We start from the raw sequence: 21,811 nt of genomic DNA, 5'->3' as shown, positions 1-21,811 counted from the left end.
TTTACTGGATTGACATTGTAACCAGGGAGAGATCAGCCTATTTGTCCCTTGGAGAATTTCTGACTCATCTCCATTAAGCAGACTCACAGCTAAGTCTCCAAACATTTTTTATTCCTTTTTCTCTAATGATCAAATTTGGCTTCCCCAGCCCAGGCTTGATACCATACCTTGGCCAAGCTCCCTTTGCTGTGACCTGGAGCCTCTCCCTGGCTTTTCAACTAGCATCCTGTCTCCAGTTCTCACCCCAGTGAAGTTGTGTTCACTCCTAACAACTGCCTTGCCATGGAGCCCACTGCTACCTTGAAACCCTTAAGTAATAGATTCTCAAACAATGTAGTATATATGTATGTATGTGTTTCCTCATCAAAGAAAACAAAGTCCTTTAGGTACATCGTAAGTTAAAAATCACAGGTTTTAGCTAGAAGAGACTTAACTACTCTATTCCAGAGTTCTGCTTTAGGGGCCTTAAATTGTCTTAGTGCTCAGAAGATTCCAGGGGTCAAAAATTGTGAGGTCTGCAAGGCCAGGTAATAGACGTGATATAAATGACTGCTGTGGCCAAGGTTTCTATTGCAGCTGCTCCATCAGTGCCTTGTGACTCCCAAGCCCACTTGGCATACTCAGAAATACTCATTGTCATGAAGATCTGCCTGTTAGTTTCTCAGAGCATGTGATTCCCTCAGTCTATAAAACAGAAAGCTGAGCAAGGTGTTGTCCAGCTTGGCGTGGTGGTAGACATCTCTGATGCCGGTGCATGGAAGGTAGAAGCAATCAGGAGTTCAAGGCTAGCCTGGGTTGCATGAGACCTTGTCTAGAAAATTAACAAAACAAAACAAACCACAAGAATTAGTCACACACACACACACACACACGCGCACACACACACACACACACACACACACACACACACACACACACACATGCACATAAAACCCATACTGACAATATCTCCCCATTTGCGCCTTTTTAAGAAGCATATATGTGCAAAGCCCCAAGGCAGAGAATCTGGCATGTGAAGTGTATTTGTGTTAGCTTCATTGGCGATGATTTTGCTCTCGAGATCATTGGTTCTGACACACAAGCCTTTGCTTTTCTGAAACTTTGCTGGAGGGACCAACCCCCTAGACTTTGGACTTGACCTCAGCTGCAGGGAGACAACCAGGAAAGGCAGGAGTGGGAATGGGAGGGCACTGTACCATTTGGCAGCTTCAGCTCTGCCAGGCAGGCAGGATGACAGGCCTTGCACCGCCAGATCTTTTAGTTTTTCACAAGAGTACAGAACTTGAGACTTTTAGATGTGAATTCTCCCAAGTTTTAGCTGTTGGCTAAAACTAGACGAACATCTGTGCCCAGATTGAGCTACTGAGTGATTCTTGGATCTAGCCTTGTCACTGTTATTTATCAGATGTGAAAGCTTACTTAAGGCCCAGGGGAGGTGAGAGCCTGATAATGGTGACTTCCAGGGGTGGGGGCAGTACCTAGATCCCTTTCAGCCCATCTTCCACCACTCTCTCCCCAGTACCTCTATTTGTGAACTCTGCCTCTGCTTCTTTTGTTTTAAGCCTGTAGAAACAAGCTATGAAAACCCATAAAAGAGGGTCAGGCCTCCCCTCCCTTTATGGGTGCTTCATTACCCATCATGCGTCTGTAGAGGAGGAAGTAGGGTCAAGCTTGTGGATTGGACTGGGGTATGTGTGCAAATTCTAACTTAAAAAAAAAAAAAAAGCTAGTAGCTGGGCGTGGTGGCGCTCGCCTGGTCTACAGAGTGAGTTCCAGGAAAGGTGCAAAGCTACACAGAGAAACCCTGTCTCGGAAAAAAAGAAAAAAGAAAAAAAAGAAAAGAAAAGAAAAGAAAAAAGCCAGCTCCTCCATTTGTAGAGATTGAGAGGGATGCTGGGCATTTGGCAGATGTTCAGTAAAACCACACAACTGCAACCTTGGCTGTTTGAGTGGCCGGAGCAGGAGAGTTGCCATTCTAAAACCAGCTGATCTTTATAAAGAAATCCTGTATCCAAAGACTAAACCAAACCAAAACAAAGTCCCCCAAAAGGGTCTGTCTGGGGAAGGCGTGCACCTTTTCATCACGATTCTTTAGGTGTTCCTGTACTTTTCAAGGCAGTTGTAGGTCATCTTGTCTTGTGTGGCGAGCCCAGAGGTGGAAGGGGTCAGATAGGTTGTGGAACAAGAATGGATGTAGTAACTTATGTGACCCATGTAGAGGTAGACCAGAATGCATTTCAGCCTGGGAATCCTGTTTTCACAGAAGCCACTAGTTATGTTATAGAAGTGTAGCCTTTCCTCACCTTACACATTTCCCAGTGGTCCTCAATGGAGTATCAAGCACATTCAATTGCATTCTGTTTCACCACATCAGAAAGTGGTGGGGGTGGGCAGGGAGACTGGGGAAGTGTCAGGTCCAGAAAGCACTTCTCATAGATGATCATGGCCCTCCCGGCATTGTCCCTTCATTCTAGAAACATCTACTGATGCTGACTACAGTCTAGGCACCATTCCAGGTGTGGAGAGTTGAGTTTTCATAAAGCCCTACAGGAGCCTTGGTGGAAGAGACAGGCCATGAGCACATAAGGAAAGGGGAGCTGCCTCTTGTCCTACCACTCAGGAGGCAGAGACAGGCAGAGCTCTGTGAGTTCAAGGCAGTCTAGTCTACTTAGCAAGTTCAGGCCAGCTAGGGCTACATGGTTGAGACCCTGCCTCAAAAATCAAACAGAGAGTGTTTGTGGGAGATTATGGTAGGAGGCCCGAGAGTGAGTTCACTAGAGGAGTTGTATCCCTTTGAGTTGTAAGCTAATAGGTAAGGAGGAGCTGAATAAGGCTCAGAGGATGAATGATCCAGATCTAGGTAATGGAGAGGGCCAAAGAGGAGTCTGGGATGCAAGGAGCAGAGTAAAGATGGATAAGATGGCAGGGGTGAGAGCTTAAGGGAATCGAGATGCCTCTGGCCAGGGCCATGTGGAGTCTGTTCAGCCAGAGCATGGTTTGAGTTGTCTGCTACACAAGGAACAGAAAGTAAGCTGGTGAAATAATGGTCTCTTTAAAATCGTCTACTGTGTAAGCCGGCTGTGGTGGTGCACGTCTTTAATCTCAGCATTTAGGAGCAGAGGCAGGTGGATCTCAGTGAGTTCGAGGCCAGCCTGGTCTACAAAGTGAGATCAGGACAGCTAGGACTGTTACACAGAGAAAACCCGTCTCGAAAAAACCAAAAAGAAAAAGAAAAAAAAAGTGTCTACTGTTGTTTTCTGTCTGTGATGCTGAGCCTGGAACCCAGGGCCTTGTGCCTGTTAAACAAGGGCTCTACCTCTGAGCTTCTGTTGTTGTTTGTAGATTTTGTACATTTGTATGTGTGTGTATGTGTACATGGGGGTCAGAGGATAAGCTGTGAGAGTCATTTTCTTTCTACTATGTGTGTGCCCATTTGCGTGTATACATGTGTGTGTGTGTGTATGAAGGTCAGAGGTTAAGTTGTAGGAGTCATTCTCTTTCTACCGTGGGTGTGCTTGTGTGTGTGTGTGTGTGTGTGTACATGGCGGTTAGAGAGTAAGGTGTGAGAGTCATTTTCGTTCTACCATGTGGGTCCCAGGGTTAGAACTCATGTCTTCAAGTTTGGCAGAAAGCTCCTTTCCTGCTGAGCCACCTTGCTGGCCCTGAGCTTCTACTTAGCTGCTACTGGAAAATCTGAGCAAGACTGGAGGCTCTAGCTGGGTGTGATGGCGAACACTTGGATTGTGAGTTTGAGGTCAGCTTGGGCTACAGTGTGAAATCCTACATGGAGAAGGGGTTACGGGGAGTTCAGGATCTAGAAGAAGAGCCAGGGGCTAGAAGAAGGACAGTGAAGAAGACTGAGTAAGTTTGGGGTGTGTTTGGGAGCCAGAGTTCCACAGAACAAGCCCAGATCCCTGAATCTCAGTAGATATGGGCAGAGGGATATAAACCCCTCAGTTTATACGTTGTTTATGCATACTCTTTCTTGTCCCTGACAGTGGCCTTCAGTGGAGTTGTGACTGATGAGACCCCTGGACAGGTGGACCCTGCCCCCCAGGACTGGCAGTCTTAGCCACTGTGCTGCCTTGTCCTGCTCTCAGACATCTAGGTGTGAGGCTGTAAGCCCGTGCAAAGAATGCTGTGCGGGTTATAAACAACCACTTCCAGCTGCCAGCGCGATTTGGGTTTGGAAAAGAGAGGAGGGTCTTAGCATGACTTGTTTATCTCAGGTAATTTGGCAATAAACTGGGCTCTGGGAATTCCAGTTACAGGGAAAATGCAAAGGAAGAGTGACAGAAATATGGTTTCAGGCTTTGAGAGTGGAGTGTCGCTTACAGGCCCAGCCCCACCTGGGGGCACATGGGGAACAAAGGGAACCTTTACCTGGCTCCTGCTCTTGCCTAGTGGATTTCTGGCAGATCCTTTTAAGTTTTTTTCAGAAGGGGCTCATGGACTTAAAGGTAATGAAATGTCCCTTGTTGTCTAGAGGCTCCTCCTGTCTATGGGTGATCAAGGCCTCTGGGTAGTGTTTAACTATAACCTCTGTGCTCCCTCTCTTTTCTTCTGAACCCACCCTAGACTACAGCACCTGGTGTGATGGGAACACTGGGAAGCAGTTTGTGCTGTGTTTAGAAAACAATGAGAAGAAAAGTACTGCATTTTGTAAAGGTGCTCCCCCCAAATATTTTCTGTTGCCTCTTAGTTGGATCTGCACACACGGGCCTATGGATAGGAGGGGCTGACTGCTACTGGGAAAGAAGTGGTTTTCCAGTTTCCTGCCTAGTTACTGTTGTATTGCTGGGAGAGATACCATGACCACGGCAACTCATAAAAGAAAGCATTTAATTGGAGGCTTGCTTACAGTTTCAGAGGGTCAGTCCATGGTCATCATGGCAGAAAGCATGGCAACAGGCAGGCATCGGATTCACAGTTTACAGCTTGATCCACAAGAAGCAGAGAGGAGGGAGAGAGACAGAGACAGAGAGAGACAGCCTGGTGTGGGCTCTCGAATCCTCCAAATCCACCACCAGTGACGCACTTCCTCTTGCAAGGCCACACCTGTTAATCCTTTTCAAAGTGCCATTCCCTAGTGAATAAGCATTCAAATATATGAGCCTTCAGGGGCCATTCTAGTTCAAACCACCACAGTTACCTATTAGGTTGGAAAATGGAGATCTGTTTTGAATTTTTAGAAATCATTTCTCAGGCCAGTGGGATAACTCAGTGGGTAGAGATGATTTCCCAAGTTTGACCCCTGGAGCCCACAAGGTGAAAGGAGAACCAGCTCCCACGGTTGTCCTCTGACCTCTTCATTAGCCACCCCCTCCCCCCACAAACCTGCAGAATAAATGTAACAAAAATAATACGTCACCATTGAAAAATCAAAAGCCCTCTTGGAACACTGATTTAACGGTTTCTCTGGAAAGATCCAAACTGACAAAACAAGCCAGGTATGGTGGTACATACCAGTAATCTCAGTGCTGGGAAGGCTGGGGCAAGAGGATTGCCCAGAGTTCAAGGTCAGCCTGGGTTACAGAGTCTTCAACAACAAAAATCCAAAAAAGCTAGCAAGAGAAGGCCCATATTCCTCCATAGAAACCAGTGTTGGAGTTGAGCACCCTGTGAAGCTGGACAGCTGCTCTCCACACTGTCCCAACCCTGCCTAACTGCTGCTTTATCTGCTCGACTCTGACGTGTGTTTACAGTGCAGTAGGTGGAAGCCAGAATCAGGGTTCAGAGGCCCACAGGAAGTTGAAGTGGGCAGACGGTGCGTGGCGCGTGGGCAGACATGGCACTGGGTCTTGAGGGCTATGCTGGCACCACACTTGCCCCATTTCCTTCCTTTCTCCAAGACCTTGGGCAAGTTTTACTTCTTTGGCCCAGAGCTTGTGATTGAAAGTAAAGAATCCCAAGAACCTTCGAGATGGGAGAGTCAGTGCTAGTGAAACATCTCCAGCCACCATGGGACAGGTCTTGACTGGCCTCCTTTAGTCTTTCCCCTTTTCGCTTCCTTATCTTCTCTAGCCAGGCCATAAAACCTTTGCCCTCAAATTAGTGCGAGGTCACCATAGGCTTAGCTAAGAAACTGTGGTGAATGTATTTTGTCATCACTTCATTCTTATCTCCCTGCATTCCAGAGTGATCTCTTGAGAGATCTGTCCTTCTGCAGAAGCTGTGCTGTTCTTCCAGCAAGTTTCCAGGCATGAAACTGCTCCATATACTCAGCAGACTCCCTTCAAACCCTCTCAGGCTTCCCATGGGAAAGCCTTTAGCACTTCTCACACCTTCTATTTCCCTAAATCTTTATTTTTGTTTCAGTTTTTCTTGTGTGTGTGTGATGTGCCTGTGTGTGTGCATGTTTGCATTTGTGTGGGTACAAAGTGTGTGTGTGGAGCGGGGGTATTAGTTGCTTGTGTATGTGGAGGCCCAAGGTTGATGTTGAGGATCATCCTGGCTCTTCTACCTTATTCAATGAGGCCAGGTCTCTCGGTTAAGCCCAGAGCTTACTGATATAGCTGGTCTCACTAGCCAGCTTGTTCTGGGGATCCCCCCCCCACATCTCTACCTTCTGAGGCTGGAATTACAAGAAGCCTTCCATTCTCACCTGGCACTTACGCAGGCTCTAGGAACCAAAAACCATTTAACCACTGACCCATCTTCCCAGACCACCCTTCCTTTCTTTTCTTTCTTTCCTTCCTTCCTTAAAGCACAGGCCCTCTCTCCTTTTAAAAGATTTACTTACCTTTATTTTATCAGTGTTTTGCCTGCATGGATGTCTGTGCACCACATACATGCAGTGCCCCTGGAAGCCAGAAGAGGGCATCAGGTTCCTAGACCTGGAGTTACATTACAGACAGTTGGGTGCAGCAAACTGAAGCTCGGTCCTTTCTGAGAACAGCCAGTGCTTCTACTTGCTGAGCCATCTCTCCAGCCCCTGTAGCCTATTAGATGTAAGAGTAGACCTTAGAAGAGGAAAGAGGAAATTATTTAGAATGCTAGTCACTTATTTTCAGGCAATTGAACTCGGGCATTGAACTGGGCATTGAACTTGAAGCCTTACGCATACTAGGCAAGGGCTCTACCCCTGAGCTCCAACCCACTTTCAGTATTTGACCGCTGCTTTTCATCCTGTGACCTGACATGCTAATCCACCGATGCAGGTGCCTCAGAGGCTAGAAGAGGGCATCAAAGCCCCTGGAGCTTGCCTTCCAGTCAGTTGTAAGCGCCCAACATGGGTGCTGGGAAGCAAATGTAGGTCCTCTGCAAGAACGCCATGAGCTCTCAAACATTGAGCCATCTCTCCAGCACCTTATCTGACAAATTATGATACCATGGATACCTCATTCCTGCTTGTGGAAGTTGTGGACTTAACAGCAAATTTCTGGGAAAGATGTTGCCAGCTCCAAGGGAAAATGGCCTTTGTGCTTCTGAGCGTGTTGCTAACATGCTTTCTAAAGGAGCTAAGCCATTTTGTGTTCTACCCAGCAAGGCCTTTCTTAGATCCTTTAAATTTTTCTCAGGCTGTTGGGTGGAAGGAATAACTTTAATGTAAATTAAATTGCATAAACACACACAAAGTGCAACACGAACTCTTATACTTAGACAACAGAACAAATAAGTTGTTCTCAATGGTCACGAGGTAGATGCACCATCATTCTCCTGGGACAAGCAAGTCCTTTGTTCTAGTTCCTTGTAATGGAATCTGTGGCCCAGGCTTTCTGTGCCTGTGGGATTTGCACGAGTCACCTTTATTCTCCAAAGCCCAGAAGGGAGAATGGAATGCCAAGCCTGCCCTTCCATGCTTGGCATTTGCTCCAAATCTTCTCAGGAAGCCATCTGGCGGGAAGGGAGTGCCAGCTTCACCAGGGAGCCATTTGCTTCTAATCTCCTTATTAATTGCTCTGGGAGCCTGAGACAGATTAAATGCTGCATCACAGAATGACTGCTTCTCTCGAGCACCACCCCAGCACTTTGCTGTACTGTCTTTGTTCTAAGACTAGGCTTAATGACCTGGCTGAGGGACAGTGACACATAGTGGTTAAGACAGTCTACCTCTGGGCTGCTCTACTTACCAGCTTCCTGATGTCGAGCCAGTGTCCCAGCCTCTTTGGGTCTCATGATCTCATCTGACACTGGGTAATAGCAGTGTCTATTTCCTAGGTGGCTGTGCATTGATACATGTTCCCAGCTTGGAGCCCAGTGCCTGGCACATGCTAAGCCCTGGTCACAGGTGCAACCCATGGTGATGGTGATCATGGTGCCAGTGATAGCAATGGTGACAACAGTTAAGTGCACACTTTTATGACAATGAGTAAACCTTTCAGCCACTCCCCTGCAGTTTACCTCTCCATACTTTATTGGTTTATACCAATGAGAATAATAGCATTCCTCTAAAGCAAGAACTACTCAATCCTCAGCACCAATAAAGTAATAATATAAAAAAAGCAAGCCTTTGGTCAAATCTGGCCTGCTGCCTGCTTTTGTAAATAAAGATTTATTGAAACAGTAATGCTGTTTAATTGCCTATTACCCATGGCTATTTTTGCTCTATAGTGGCAAAGTATCAGTGCCAGAGACCTTGTAGTCTTATGACCTTAGGCATTATACAGCCAATAATACTTACTGTGTGGCCTTTACTTATCCCTGGTTAACAAAAGTGGTAGTGGGGGTTCAGGAAGGTACCTCCATATAGAAGCAAACAGGGACTGACTAGCATGGTAGAGCTGTAGCAGCCAGGTGCTGACCTGTGAATGCAGAACTCTGCTCTTGCCTGTATCCCCACCTCTTTCCCCTTCCTCAATAGAGGAAAATAGAGGGAGCAGCTGCATAGGGTTAGTTTAATGAGGGACACCGTAAAGATAGTTTTGCATGTGTATTTTTATCTTGTACTATATTTCCATATGCACCAGATTTTACACACATGCATTAGTCTGCAGTGGTGGGTCTAAAACGCTGTGTCCTGTCCTGTACATTATGAGTGGCTTAAGCTCATTTTCAAGGGTAATTTTGACATGATTTTCCTCTTACCCGATGACTTCCGATGAAGACATGACTCCCTCTAAATGGTAGTGGTGAATATTATCTACATCTAGAGCAAAGTAAAACTGAAGTGTCAGATCCTAACCACTGACAATAAATCCTAAGTGCAGATAAAGCCCTTCTCCAGCCATAAATGGAGGGAACGTGTTCTATTTACAAAAGCTCAGTGGGTTCACGTCTCTTTTCATTTCCCCAGGCACACATCTGTCCTCGAGAGTGAAGCACACACATAGCATTTACATCTGGCCTTATTTATTGCTCTGGAGCTGATGCAGGCAGGTCACCTTGCAAAGTGCAGAGAAACACCCCTTTCATTTTGCAGGCGGTGTATATTGATATTAATGTCACCTTCTTCCACTTCTCTCTCTTGATTGTTGTAAGGATAAATGAGCTACAAGTAGGGAGACACACCGAGGTGCCAGATGCAGCAGGCAGGTGCAGTGGAATCTGAGTACATTCTCTCTGTTTTTGCCAAGAAGTGGTCATCATGGCGCTCCCTGCAGGAGAGAGAGGCTCCTGGGTGTGAGGACCCAGCCAGCTTCTAGGGAGGTTAGATACAGATGCTCGTAATTAGAGTGCATTATCTTCATTGGAAGATAAGCAAATTATTTTCCAATTTAATGAATAAAGACACTTCTAATTAACTCCACTAGAGAGATGTACCTTCAAGTTTTAAAGTAGTTAAAGTCTGTGTGACCTGCCTTCAAGTTTTGTTTTAACTGTGTTGAAATTTTGTTTTGTTTTATTTGTATGTGCTTGTGGTGTGGTGATGGAACACAAGACCTTATACATGCTAGACAGACTCTGCTCCCATTAGGCCGTTCCCCAACCCGTAATGGAATTTTAGGAGATGAACAGTGATCGTTTGGACTAACTCACCTTTATTTCATTTTATTTATTTCTTAGTACATGGCTCTAGCTGGCCTCAAACCCACAGCAATCTGCCTACCTCTACCTTCCACGTGCTGAGATTAAAGGCATGCACCACCACATCCAGCTTATACACAATCCAGGAGGCAGCTATGCCCCAGAGAGCCTTGGACTTAGCAAAAGTTCCAGATTGCTCTGTGCTCTCCCAGAGCAGAGCCTCAGTTGGTGTGACTGGTGAAGGAAGGACCTTGCTAGACTTAGGCTGCCTAGTTGGCTCCTAACTGCCCTCCTGCTCCCTGCCTTGTCCTGGGCCAGCACTGTCACCACTGTGTCTGTATCCTCGTCTTGACATCCCTGGCCTCGAGCCCATGTTGTTGCTCGGAAACCCGGAGCGAGCCAGATATTGAGGTAAATGCTGAAAGATCGAGAGACAAAGGAACAAGCCACAGCTACTTCTCACCTCTGACTGAAAGCCTCTGAGTCCTCCACCGAAAGGAGTCCAGCCAAAAAGGGCTTCTAGCTCCCGTCTCCTCACACCTTATATGCCTTTCTCTGCCCAGCTATTTCACTTCCTTCCTAGTGCTGGGATTAAAGGCGTGTGTGCTTCCCAAATACTGGTAGCAAAGGCATGAGATCTCAAGTACTGGGATTAAAGGCGTGTGCCACTACTGCTGGCTCTGTTTCCTCTCCTAGACTGAGTCAATCTCATATAGTCTAGGGTGGCTTTGAACTCACAGAGATCCAGACAGATCTCTGCCCCCCCCCCCCCCCCAGTGCTAGGATTAGAAGTGTGTGCCACCACTGCTTAGCATATATGTTTAATCTAGTGGCTTGTTCTGTTCCCTGGTCTTCAGGCAAATTTTATTAAGGTACAAAATATATCACCATACCATGTAGTCTCTTTGAGCTCAGACCCATCTGGGTCTGCTTTGTGTGGGCAGACCAGACTACCTGTCATATCATCTTCTCTGGCCAGCCCAAGGAACTGCTTGGAGTCCACAGGCTGACAGCCAGAGCAGGTGTGGCCAATGGCTTCTGGAGTGTTCTCTCTAGGTCCTGTCCCAGAACATTGAGTTTCATGAGGCCATGATTAAATTAGTCCAATAACTATATCTCCTGGTTCTTAGACCTTAGTCTCTTTTTGGTTGACTTGATTTGGTTGACACCAATGCTCCAAATATAAATTAGTAAACTTGGTGTGTGTTGGTAGGAGGGAAGAACAGGTGCCTATGAAGACCAGAAGAGGGCTCTGAATCCCTGGAGCTGGAGTTACAGGTGGTTGTGGACTGCCTGATATCGGTGCTGGGAATTGAACTTGGGTCCTGCAAGAGCAGTATGTGCTCTTAGCCACTGAGGCATCTCTCCAGCCCATAAACTTTATTTTTTAAAGCAAGTTTATATTCACAGCAAAATTAAGCAGAAAGTACAAAATTCCTATATAACTCCATCTCCATATAAAACCACCCTCATAATCATTTTTGTGACACTGGGGATGAAATCCAGGGCCTTGCTCTGCACTAGCCTTCCCCACCATGGACACTCTGTGTCCCAGTACCTTATTATAGGCTCTTTAAAATCACTGAATCTTAAGTAGTTCATTGTCTTGAGGTGGAAGGAAAACATACACTGTCAGAAAAGCTGAAGGGGGTTGTCTGTGGATCACAAAGCATGCTGAAGTTTCATATTGGTCCCTCCTGTCCTGACATTGTGTCTGTCTGTCCCAGGGCAGGTGATCCAGGGCAATGCACAGCATCAAAGCTCACAAACAGGATCAGCCCCACTTTGCCCCTCTCTTTGAGTATCAAAAATAACTTCAAGTTCCTGGGGCTGAGATTCTGCTGGGCTGTTTCTGGGAGGGGTGACATGCTGAGATTTGGAGCATGGTGTTACATATGGCTATGGTTGCTCCAGGGGTCTAGCCCTGTGAACTGAGGAGAGAAGAAAAGAGAAAAGATTGGATTAAAGGGTCATTGTAAGCAGAGCAGAGGTGTTGCCTGGTTTCTGTTACTGTAACAAATTCCTGAAAATATCAGTTTATACAGGAAATGTTTGTTTGCACCTGCACAGTTTGGGAGGTTTTAGTCATGGTCCCTTGGCCCATTGGTTTTGGACCTGTGCAGCAGCAGCATGGTGGGAGCATTTGGAGGATGCTACTCACCTCATGGTGGCCAGGAAGCAAAGAGAGGAGGAGGGAGGGCCGGGTTCCCAATAAGACCTAACTTGCCTCCACTGGTCCTTACCTTCAAAAGGTTTTTGCCACCTTCCAATAACCCCATAAGCTGGGACCAAGACATGTGGCATCTTGGTCACTTTTCTTGGTGCTGGGACAGAATACCTGAAAACAACAACTTAAGGAAGGCAAGATTTAATTTTGGCTCGTGGTTTTGTGGTTCAGTGTGTCAGGAGAGGCATGGAAACAGTGGTGGCTTTGTGTAGCAGCGTTCTTCTTCGAGGCCTTGGCTGTTCACATGGCATGTACCAGGAAACAGAGAACACGGGCGGACCCAGGGGTGGCTATAACTTTCAGAGGCCAACCCCCTGCTTCTTCCAGCCAGGTCCTACATCCTAAAAACTCAAAGCATGACATATGGACATTCAAGACTCAACTTTAGCAGCAGGTAACATGAAAACTATCGAAAACAAACCCCTTTTGTCTGAGACTTGGCCCCATCTCCTCTTTCTCACTCCACTGTCGCTGAGCCTGTTGCCTCTGCCTTCTGAGAGCTCTTACCTAACAGGACATGTGGTTGTGGCTGTCACAAATAGCCCCATGGGAGTCAAGTAGGGCAGTTTAGTAGACACACTGACAAGAAACGATGACTTCTATTTTCTATTTCAATACCAAGGCAGTCTGTTAGGAGCTTTTCTAGTGGACACTCCCATCACAGGTGTGAAAACATGCTTTTGGAAAGTGCATTTGCAGGAGATGATGCCTCCTGACGTTACGCATACCTTCAAATGCTGGTCTAAGGCGTTCAGAGAAAAGCAAGGATTCTCTCTGAAATTGCCCATTATGTGAAGCGCATGTGATTACTGCTAATTCACTTCTGCACGTCACCTGAGCTGTGAGTCTAGGGTTTGGTGCAGCGCCTCAGAATGCACCCACCTAAGTTTATGGCTATGCAGACAGCAGAAGGCATTTTTATGGAAGACGTTTTATGTAATTCCAAACAATTTAATAGAAATGTAATTCGACAGGGAAAACTACAGTCCCTTGGCCCTTTCAGAGTGCAGATAATGGCCCAGATTAAAGGGCTGGAGGTTTGTTCATTATAGTCAAATACTGTGAGTGTGTGAATTACCATTTTCCTTGCCGTTGGTCCATTTCAAAAGTGTGCCATTTTCCCATTATAATAACAGGCTACATTTTCTTAGAATCATCTCATTATGATTGGTCCTATCTTTCTAGTTTGCAAATAAAAAGCTTTTGTGGTGATAAACTGGTTGTTCCCAAGCAGCCTTAATCTCTGCTTCTGCTTTTGAACTGCTACAGGTCAGGCCCTGCGGAAGGTGGAGAGAAGCCGGTCCTGCTCTCGAGAGAGAAAGGAGGTAACTGCACCCACTGCTGTTTGCAAGAGCCTGGAGATGGGAGGGTGTGAACAGACGTTCTGTGACCTCCTTCTCCTTTCTCTTGAAGAAGGTTTCCAGCCCAAATCCTAGGCCAAGTGAGAGCTGGCAGCTAGACACGTCGACCCATTGTCATTTGTAATGATCTTTCACCGAGCACATTGACCAGTATGGCGTAATGCTAACTCCGGATTTCAGCGGCTTGGAACAAGAGCCATGCATTTAGTCCCTGAGTCTGTGAGTCAGCAGTCTGGCCTTCCTTGAGAGTCTTGCTGACAGGCCAGGCTCCCCTGCTCTCAGCTAGGGCTCAGTTGTGTCCGCAGGGCTTGCTGGGTGCTAGTCAAGGTGCCTTCTTCTCTACATGCTGTCTCCATCTCCAACCATGGAGTTCCCAGAGTCTAAGAGGAGGGGGGGGGGTACCAGCTGCAAGACCTCCTGAGTCTTGGGTTTCCAAAGAGTACAGAGTCACTTTCATCTTTTCTAAGAATTTAAAAGGTTGTTTTTCAACCTCATCTGGGTCTAGGAGCTTCAAAACAAGCCATAACGCAGGATAGGTTAAAGGGTGGGGAAAATAAACAGGAAAGAAAGGGGGGAAAGGGTGGGGAAGTTGGCTTTTCCTTTTCTTTCCTGAGACATGAAGTCTCAGCCCAGATTGTCAAATAGTCCAGAACTTGCAATAGAGTCCAGGCTGGCCTTGTACTAGAGACCCTCCTACTCCTCTATTTATGTATGTATGTATGTATGTATGTATGTATGTATGTATGTATGTATGTATGTATTTATTTATTATGTATAGTATTCTGTCTGCATGTATGCCTGCAGGCCAGAAGAGGGCATCAGATCTCATTACAGATGGTTGTGAGCCACCACATGGTTGCTGGAAATTGAACTCAGGACATCTGGGAGAGCAGCCAGTGCTCTTAACCTCTGAGCCATCTCTCCAGCCCTCTCCTACTCCTCTTAAGTTCTGGATTTATAGGTGTGTTCCACCACACCCAGGACCAGGCCTCACTTCTTGTGAGCCTAGCCTTTAATGGTTGAGCCATCTCTCCAGCCAAGGACTCACTTTGACACAGTACTTGACCATTCTTGAAAGCTGCCCCACTGAGCCTGTTTGCTCAGGACCTCGGCACTGGGACTGGGGATAGTGTGACAACAATTGCTATATGTGCTGTGTACTTAGAAGAGAAGTGCCCCAGGACCTTTGCTCTACAGCGTGAGAAACATCATAAGGTAGAGAAAGTGGATAGAAGGGCAGAAACCAAGTCTCCTAACCTGTCTGTAGTATCAAGAAAGGCTCTGTTGGACTTGAGAATTAGTCAGCAGGTAAGCATATGCCCTGATCTTCCAGAGAACCAGAGTTGGGTTCCCAGCATCCACATAGGCTGGCTCACAACCACTGTAACTCCAGTCCCAGATCTGACACTCTCTCCTGGCCTCCACAGACGCCTGCACTCATATGTGCATACCCACACAGGCATATACATACATACACACATACACATAATTAGAAATAAAATTAATCTTAAGAAAAAAAGAAAGGTGGATAGGCCTATAATCTCCCCTCTTTGACGGTCGAGGAAGGATGATTTGAAGTTCAAGGTCAGTCTAGCATGTATGGCAAGCCCTTGCTTGTCTAAGGAAACATGAAAGGAAAGAAATCTTTGTGGAAAAGATGATAGACAGGCTCCTCTTAAAGGATAAGCAGGAGTTTTTTAGTCCAAGGAAACAACATGGTCAAAGTCAGAGAGACATGCATAAAGAAAACACAAGACCTTTAAAGTTCAGGTAGGCAGGAAGTGGCATAAGCATATGGTACCATAGGGCTCTTTGATCAAGTCCTGTGTTCCGGGGGGTCGGGGGTTGATGGAATAAATCGAGCTTCCTATTCTTTCTCCCTCTGCCCTCTCTTAGCAACAGAACCTCTTAATTGCTACTTTCCCAGCATCTCCATTGTGCCAATTGCCTGAGAGCATTTCAGATCATTTCTCTTCTAAAAAGTGCTTGAAGTGAAAAACAAAACACAAGGCTGTTTATCTCAACGCCAGGTTGAATTCTGAAAGATGTTTAAGATGGCTTCAGGCCCTCTAAAAGAGAGAGTGCCGGCTGACTGTCTCAACAGGCTTCCAGTTTGGTTTGAAAAACAAAGAACAAAGCTAATAGCGCGTTGCTGGACTTTTTCCCTGGTCCCCAGAACTTGGCCTCCCCAACCCTGCCTCTCTGTACCCCTCCCCTCACTAGTCGGTGGCACTGTGTGCATTATGCAGACTACCAACCGTAGATCAATCCGTGTCACCATGAAAGGTAAGGCAAAGATAAGCTGTCTCTTTGTCAGAGCTGCTTGGAACAAGCAGCTGGGGACGAGTGTCATGTTCTTTCTCCAGTGAAGTTCTGTGGGCCACTCCTTCCCCAGAGGGTGAAAATGCAGTTTCCACCCGGGTCAAATGAGGACTGTGCCTTCCTTGTGTGGGGTCATGGGCTGACACAGTGAGGGGTGTGTGGGGTCCCAGTGAACTTGCCAGGCCACATTCAACCTAAAGCAGTGCTGTGTTTGGCTCATGCCCTATTGAAGTCCTGTCTCTCCCACCTCTCTCTTTCCCTTTGTCTTCTTTCCCTATGTATGTGTGTGGTGTGCATGTGTTTGAGTCTGTGCAGGAGTTGAAGTTGAGTGTATTACTCGATTACTATTGTTCTTCACTTTACGTAAAGACAGGCTCTCTCCCTGAACTCTGACTTTGCCTGTTTCATCTAGTCTAGCTAGCCAGCTTGCCATAGGGATCCTCTGTCTCTGCCGCCCAGGTATTGGTATTATACAGGTGGTTGCCACCCCTGTTGGTTTTTGTTGTTGTTTTGTTTTGTTTTGTTTTGGGAGACAGGGTTTCTCTGTGTACCTTTGGAGCCTGTCCTGGACCTCAGTCTGTAGACCAGGTTGGCCTCAAACTCACAGAGATCCACCTGCCTCTGCCTCCCGAGTGCTGGGATTAAAGGCGTGCGCCACCACCGCCCGGCCCCCTGTCAGGTTTTTGTGTTGGTTCTGGGGAATCTGAATTCTTGTCCTTGCACTTGTAAGGCAAATGCTTTATTCACTCACTGAGCCATCTCTCCAGCTCCCAAATCTGTGATCGTCCTACCTCTGCCTGCAGAGTGCTGGGTTTACAAGGTTATGTCATCACACCTGGCCTGTCTGGGAGTTTTGAGCTCTTCTGTTAGGTCTCTTCAGACTGGTTAGTCAAGCTCTAGGTGAGGATCCAGGTATCCGAATTTGTTAACTGATAGCAGTGCCCACGTGCAGATGAGGACGAGAATGGGTTTCTAGAGCATGAGGCAGCCCTGCCTGCTAATCCCCCATGTACTGTGCACAGCCTGCCTGGTACCCAGCCCCTCAGCCATCACTGACTCCAGATACCACAGACAGAGATCAAGAGGGAGAATGATGAACAGCACAGAATACCCACATAAGGCCTCTAGGCCCCAGAGGTAGGACAGGCTTCCTGGAAGAGGCAGGCTGAGCTGAGGTGCTGGGAAGGCCACATTTGGTTCTGAAATGTCCCTTGATGGCTGCTTTGCAGCAGCAAATACTTTCAGTTCAGTTGGTAAAAATATTCTTGGCCTCACCTCTAACGAGTATTCATGATTCCTGCCTGTAGAGATTATGTAGTGTTTATGGCCTCTGGTCATGAATTATTAATGATTTTGAAATTGTGGCCATTGTAGTTTACTCAAAAATCATTAGGAAGCAAATTTGTCATACGGTGATTTTTTAAAAAGCTAGAGAAAAATCCCAGGAGAAAGAGACGTTTTCATTCACCATCTAACCTAACCCTCCCATCTCACAGTATGCACACTGCTGACTAGGGCACATGGTGATGGGGACATGTCCTCCTGCTGCTCAGGAACCCCTGCAGCTCTAAGAATTAGGGCCTCAATGTACACTGAGGGCCATAGTGTAGGTTCCAGAGTCACATAGATGTCACAGCTGAGCAGGTGGCCTCTAGTCCCTTGAGCCCTCTCACTTTATTTGGCAATGCCCACCAGGAAGAGCTAGTATGCAGTGCAGCTACCTACTAGTTCAATTCCAGCGGCCTTGGCTCCATAGTGTCCCATGGATGTTTGACTATCTATTATGTTTATGTCAACAGGGAGAAAGCCCACAGTTACACTTCCTCTAGGGGTCTCTGTGGCACAGGCTGGGCTTTGGGTAGACTCTAGCCTTCCTACTTCCTGGATAGGTATCCCCAGGTAAGTGAGCCCTATTTAGGTTACCTCCTGAGCCTCTGCTCGTAACCACTCCATGAGCCTCTTGTGATAATGGACTGCCATCTTTTGCAGTTGATTGGAGATTCTAAAAACCACTCATCTGTAAGCTCACTTTGTAAAGGACTGTAAAAGCCATTTAACTCTCCCATTTAGAAACCTTAAGCTTGCCTGCTTGTGCATGCGTGCGCACTCTCACACACCATTCCTCTAGGTGCAAGATTAAAGGGGCCTCTCTCATTTCCCAGGCAGAGACGGAGAGAACTGGATCTCAGGAACTAGCCCCATCTGTCAATTCAGTGTGCCACCAAGAGCAGATTCACACTCCCTCTCCTTGCTCTCTTGATGCTTTTAGAATCACCTTTCCCTGTCTGGGAGCCCCATTCAGAGGCGGGGCAGGAGGTGGGTGGGATAAAATCAGCTGTCCAATCAATATTTGGGATAAGGGGCTGGGGATGTGGCTCCATAACAAAGCACTTGCCTAGTATGTCTGAGGCCTTAGACAGGTCAATCCTTAGCACAGCAATAACAAAAGGAATAGTTGAAGGTTTACTATGCTCCTGATAGTGGTCCTCAGTTCCCTTTTCAAGAGACAACCACGAATGTGTTCTTCCAACTTAGTAGTCATAGGTGCCCTGTTCCCATCCACCTACTTTCTCCTCGGTGGTTTTGTGTGAAGATGGGGCTATGTATGCATTTGTGTTCATGTGCCTGCGTGTCAGATGATATCATGAGTGATGCTCCTCAGGTGCTGTGCTGTTCATCTTTTTTGTTTGTTTGTTTGTTTGTTTGTTTTGAGACGGTCTCTCATTGTCCTGGAATCCACCAAGTAGGCCAGAGAGCACCAGAGATCTACCTGTCACCTGCCCAGCACTGAGACTGCAAATCTGTGCTACCACAGCTGATTTTCTAATTAGGGATTGAACTCAGGTCTCTGGGCTTGCAAGGCAAGCTCTATACTAATTGAGCTATCTCCCCAGTGAAAATGGACGCGTAAAGAAACCAGAATAGCCTCTCCATGGGTGAAAAGGGAAAAGGTTTATTTCAAATTGCCAAGGCTGTCTCCCAGGAAAGCAAAGAGAAGCAACAAGAGAAAGATTTCCAGGTTTAAATGTGAAGAGGAGCAAGGGGGCTTGTGAGCTGGGTGGAGCTCGTGTGCAGGACTGGGGGAGCCTGGAGACTAGTATTGACCTTGACAAGTTAATAGACACCACAGTTAGAAGTTAATGGAAGAGCCACATGTTCCTCTTGCCAGAGAAAAGGAGAATTATTCCCCTTTTAGCAATCAGGAACTTTCTTCAAGTCCCTGAGGGAATAGGGGCCTTTGTCTAAATGATGACTTTTCTTGGGGGGGATCAGATACCCAGCCTTATTTAACACAGTAGTGTGTGATTTAGTCTGGCTTCTCCTGTTGTGTTTTTGTTTGCTTGTTTGTTCATTTTTAGGGGAGGAGAGGGTTTATTTCAGGTTACACTTCCAGGTAGCAGTCCATCACTGAAGAATGACTTTCTTCTTTTAAACTGTGGTGCTGTGGATCACTCCCAAGGCATCCAGCATCTGCACTAGGTCCCAACCCCAACAGGTCTCTCTGTCCTTCCCTCCCTCTCTTCTATATCCCTTCTCTCTCCCTCCTCCCTCCATCCTCCTCACACCTAATCTGTCTTGGAAGACATCCTGTAGCAGGACATGTAGACTGCCTTTGTTCTTTTTATGATGTCCTTCTCTTTCACCACGGATGTACTAGAACATGATCTTTTATTTGGAAACTTTGAGATAAATGTGTTTCATCTTCTTGTGTCTGCAAAGTAATACCATCCCAGTAGGTCCTGCAGAAATACCTGTGATGCAGCACGTTCACCTATGCACAGCAAATCATGAATAGCATACCAAGTGGGGTAAATATAGTCTGCAATTGCATGTCAGCTCAGATTGAATTTGGGTGCTAATTCATAACGTGAGTGTGCTACTAATTCCTGTTAATGACTGCCTAGGCTATTAATGGTCTCTTACTATAATAAAAGTATTTTAAGGGATAATCTAGAGCAGAGACTTAATACACGTGCAAAAGCAGCCAAAGGTGAACTCCTTAGACTAGAACAATTGTATCAAAGGGTATGTGCTTTATTGAAAACAGCGTTTCCAGTCCATCTGCTAACAGCGCATGAAAAGGGCATCATTGGGTTTTTTTTTCTTCTTTTTATTAAGAGATTTTCTATTCATTTTACATATCAACCACAGATTCCCCTGTCCTCCCTCCTCCCACCCCCAGCCTTCCCCCACAACCCACCCCCATTCCCACTTCCTCCAAGGCAAGGTCTCCTCTGGGGAGTCAGCAGAGCCTGGTAGATTCAGTTGAGGCAGGTCCAATCCCCTCCTCCCTGCACCAAGGCTGAGCAAAAGTGTCTCAGCATAGGTCCCAGGTTCCAAAAAGCCGGCTCATGCAACTAAGGTTAGGTCCCAGTCTCACTGCCTGGGGGCCCCCTAAACAGTTCAAGCTAAACAACTTTCTTACTTATCCAGAGGTCTTAGTCCAGTTCCATGATGGTTCCTCAGCTATTGGTCCACAGTTGATGTGTCTCCACTAGTTTGGCTAGTTGTCTCTGTACTTTTTCTAGTCATGGTTTCGATAAGGACAGCGTTCTTGATTGCTGACCAGAGTCAAGTGTGGCTGGCTTTGGCAGCAGTGCCTCATCCGGCCCTTGATGGGCCACCCCAAGCTTCCCCAGGCTACTTGTCTCCTTGTGGATGGCAGCAGGGCAGTTTGCTTGAGAAGGACTTGCAGGTGTGTCTAGAAGCTCACTTTTGAGAGCCATCTCTTAGCCCTTAGCTCAGTGAGAGTAGCAAGTCTTCTCGTAGGGTCCCAGTGCCACCAACCATCCAGCAACACACACCTCCTTCCTTCTCTGACTTAATTCTTAGCATCCTTGCAACTTGGTCTTCTGGGTGACTACGAGCTGTCCGTCCTCTCTCATACATATAAGATCTTGTCTTTGGGGGTCGGGGGAGTGTTTATACTAGGGTTGAAGCCCAGGGATAGAGTGCTTGCCTTGCATGTGCATGGCTCCAGGTTTGATCAGTAGCACAAAAGGAAGAAGAGGAGGAGGAAGAAAGCACTTGAAAGGGAAAAGAAGGAGTGAGCAAGGGGAGTGCATGCTGTGTCACTAGAGCCTGCTGTGGCAGTGGACTCTCCAAATGCGCACTTTGACGGGAAGGGAACCTTTTAGTTCTGATTTCTGGGCAGAGAAGAATGAAATCCCATTTTGGATTCAACTGCCAAATGCATTCCCAGTGTGAAATTAGCATTGTCCATCTTTCTGCACTGTGAGGTCCTGGTCTCTGTAGATTTTGAGAAATTGGCCAGCAGTGGCACCTTGGGACTTTAAACAGGGCAAGCAAGTCATGCAGCAAGGTAGAAAGCCTGTGACCACTGCAGGAGGGGCTCAGGTTTCTAGGTTCACTCTGTCACTCAAGTGACTCAGCCTCTTTGACTCCACAGCTCCCTCTCTACAGTAGGGATGATACAGAATTCGTACCATAGGGTTGATATGTATTCTGTAGGGTCCAGGGGATGAAGTGCTTTAAGCCGTGTCTATACATCCCCAGAGCTCCATAGATGTTGAAGATTATAGTTTAGGGCTTGCAGGGGGAAGGAGCATGTTTGGAAGGCAAATGCCCTCAAAGCAAGATGCTGGGCTGGCTGGATAGATAAAGGCACTTATTGCTAATCATGATGACCTGAGTTCAATCTCTGAGACCCATATGGTAGAAAGAAAGGATGGACTACCACAATTTGTCCCATGACCTTTACACACTCCCACCCTCCCCCTACACAAATAATTGTGAAAAATTGTTCAAAGCCAAAAGATAGAGTAGAAGTCTTTCTGGGAGAGAGACGAGCCCAGTGTTTGTTACCATGTAGTACCATCAGAGAGCAGCCATAATCCTTCCTGTAGGATTTGCCTTACCTCTGAACCCCCAGATGCCCTGAGACCCCTGGGAGCTGCAGAGATATATCTATAAGCCCAGCCCCCCAAACCCTAGTTTAACAAGGGCAAGGCCAAGACTCACGTGCCAAACAGCA

The 21,811-nt window shown here is 46.8% G+C and overlaps 1 protein-coding gene across 7 annotated transcripts in view; it reads left to right on the top strand.

Moving 5' to 3' along the window:
• Katnip (katanin interacting protein) overlaps positions 1 to 21,811 on the top strand; it is a 174,088-nt gene that overhangs the window by 10,658 nt on the left and 141,619 nt on the right. For 5 of the 7 annotated variants that reach the window (XM_052763268.1, XM_052763266.1, XM_052763265.1 and 2 more), the window contains exon 2: positions 13,403 to 13,458. The exons of the other annotated variants lie outside the window; for them this stretch is intronic. In XM_052763268.1, coding sequence (XP_052619228.1) covers positions 13,403 to 13,458 — 56 coding nt within the window. The remainder of the gene's footprint in view (positions 1 to 13,402; positions 13,459 to 21,811) is intronic. 7 annotated transcript variants of the gene reach the window in all.

The sequence above is a fragment of the Peromyscus californicus genome, unplaced genomic scaffold, assembly GCF_007827085.1.
Source record: "Peromyscus californicus insignis strain IS unplaced genomic scaffold, ASM782708v3 Scaffold_4__1_contigs__length_199733344, whole genome shotgun sequence".
NCBI lineage: Eukaryota > Metazoa > Chordata > Mammalia > Rodentia > Cricetidae > Peromyscus > Peromyscus californicus.
The sequence above is the reverse complement of the archived record's forward strand: the minus strand, read 5'-3'. Positions and strand labels throughout refer to the sequence as shown.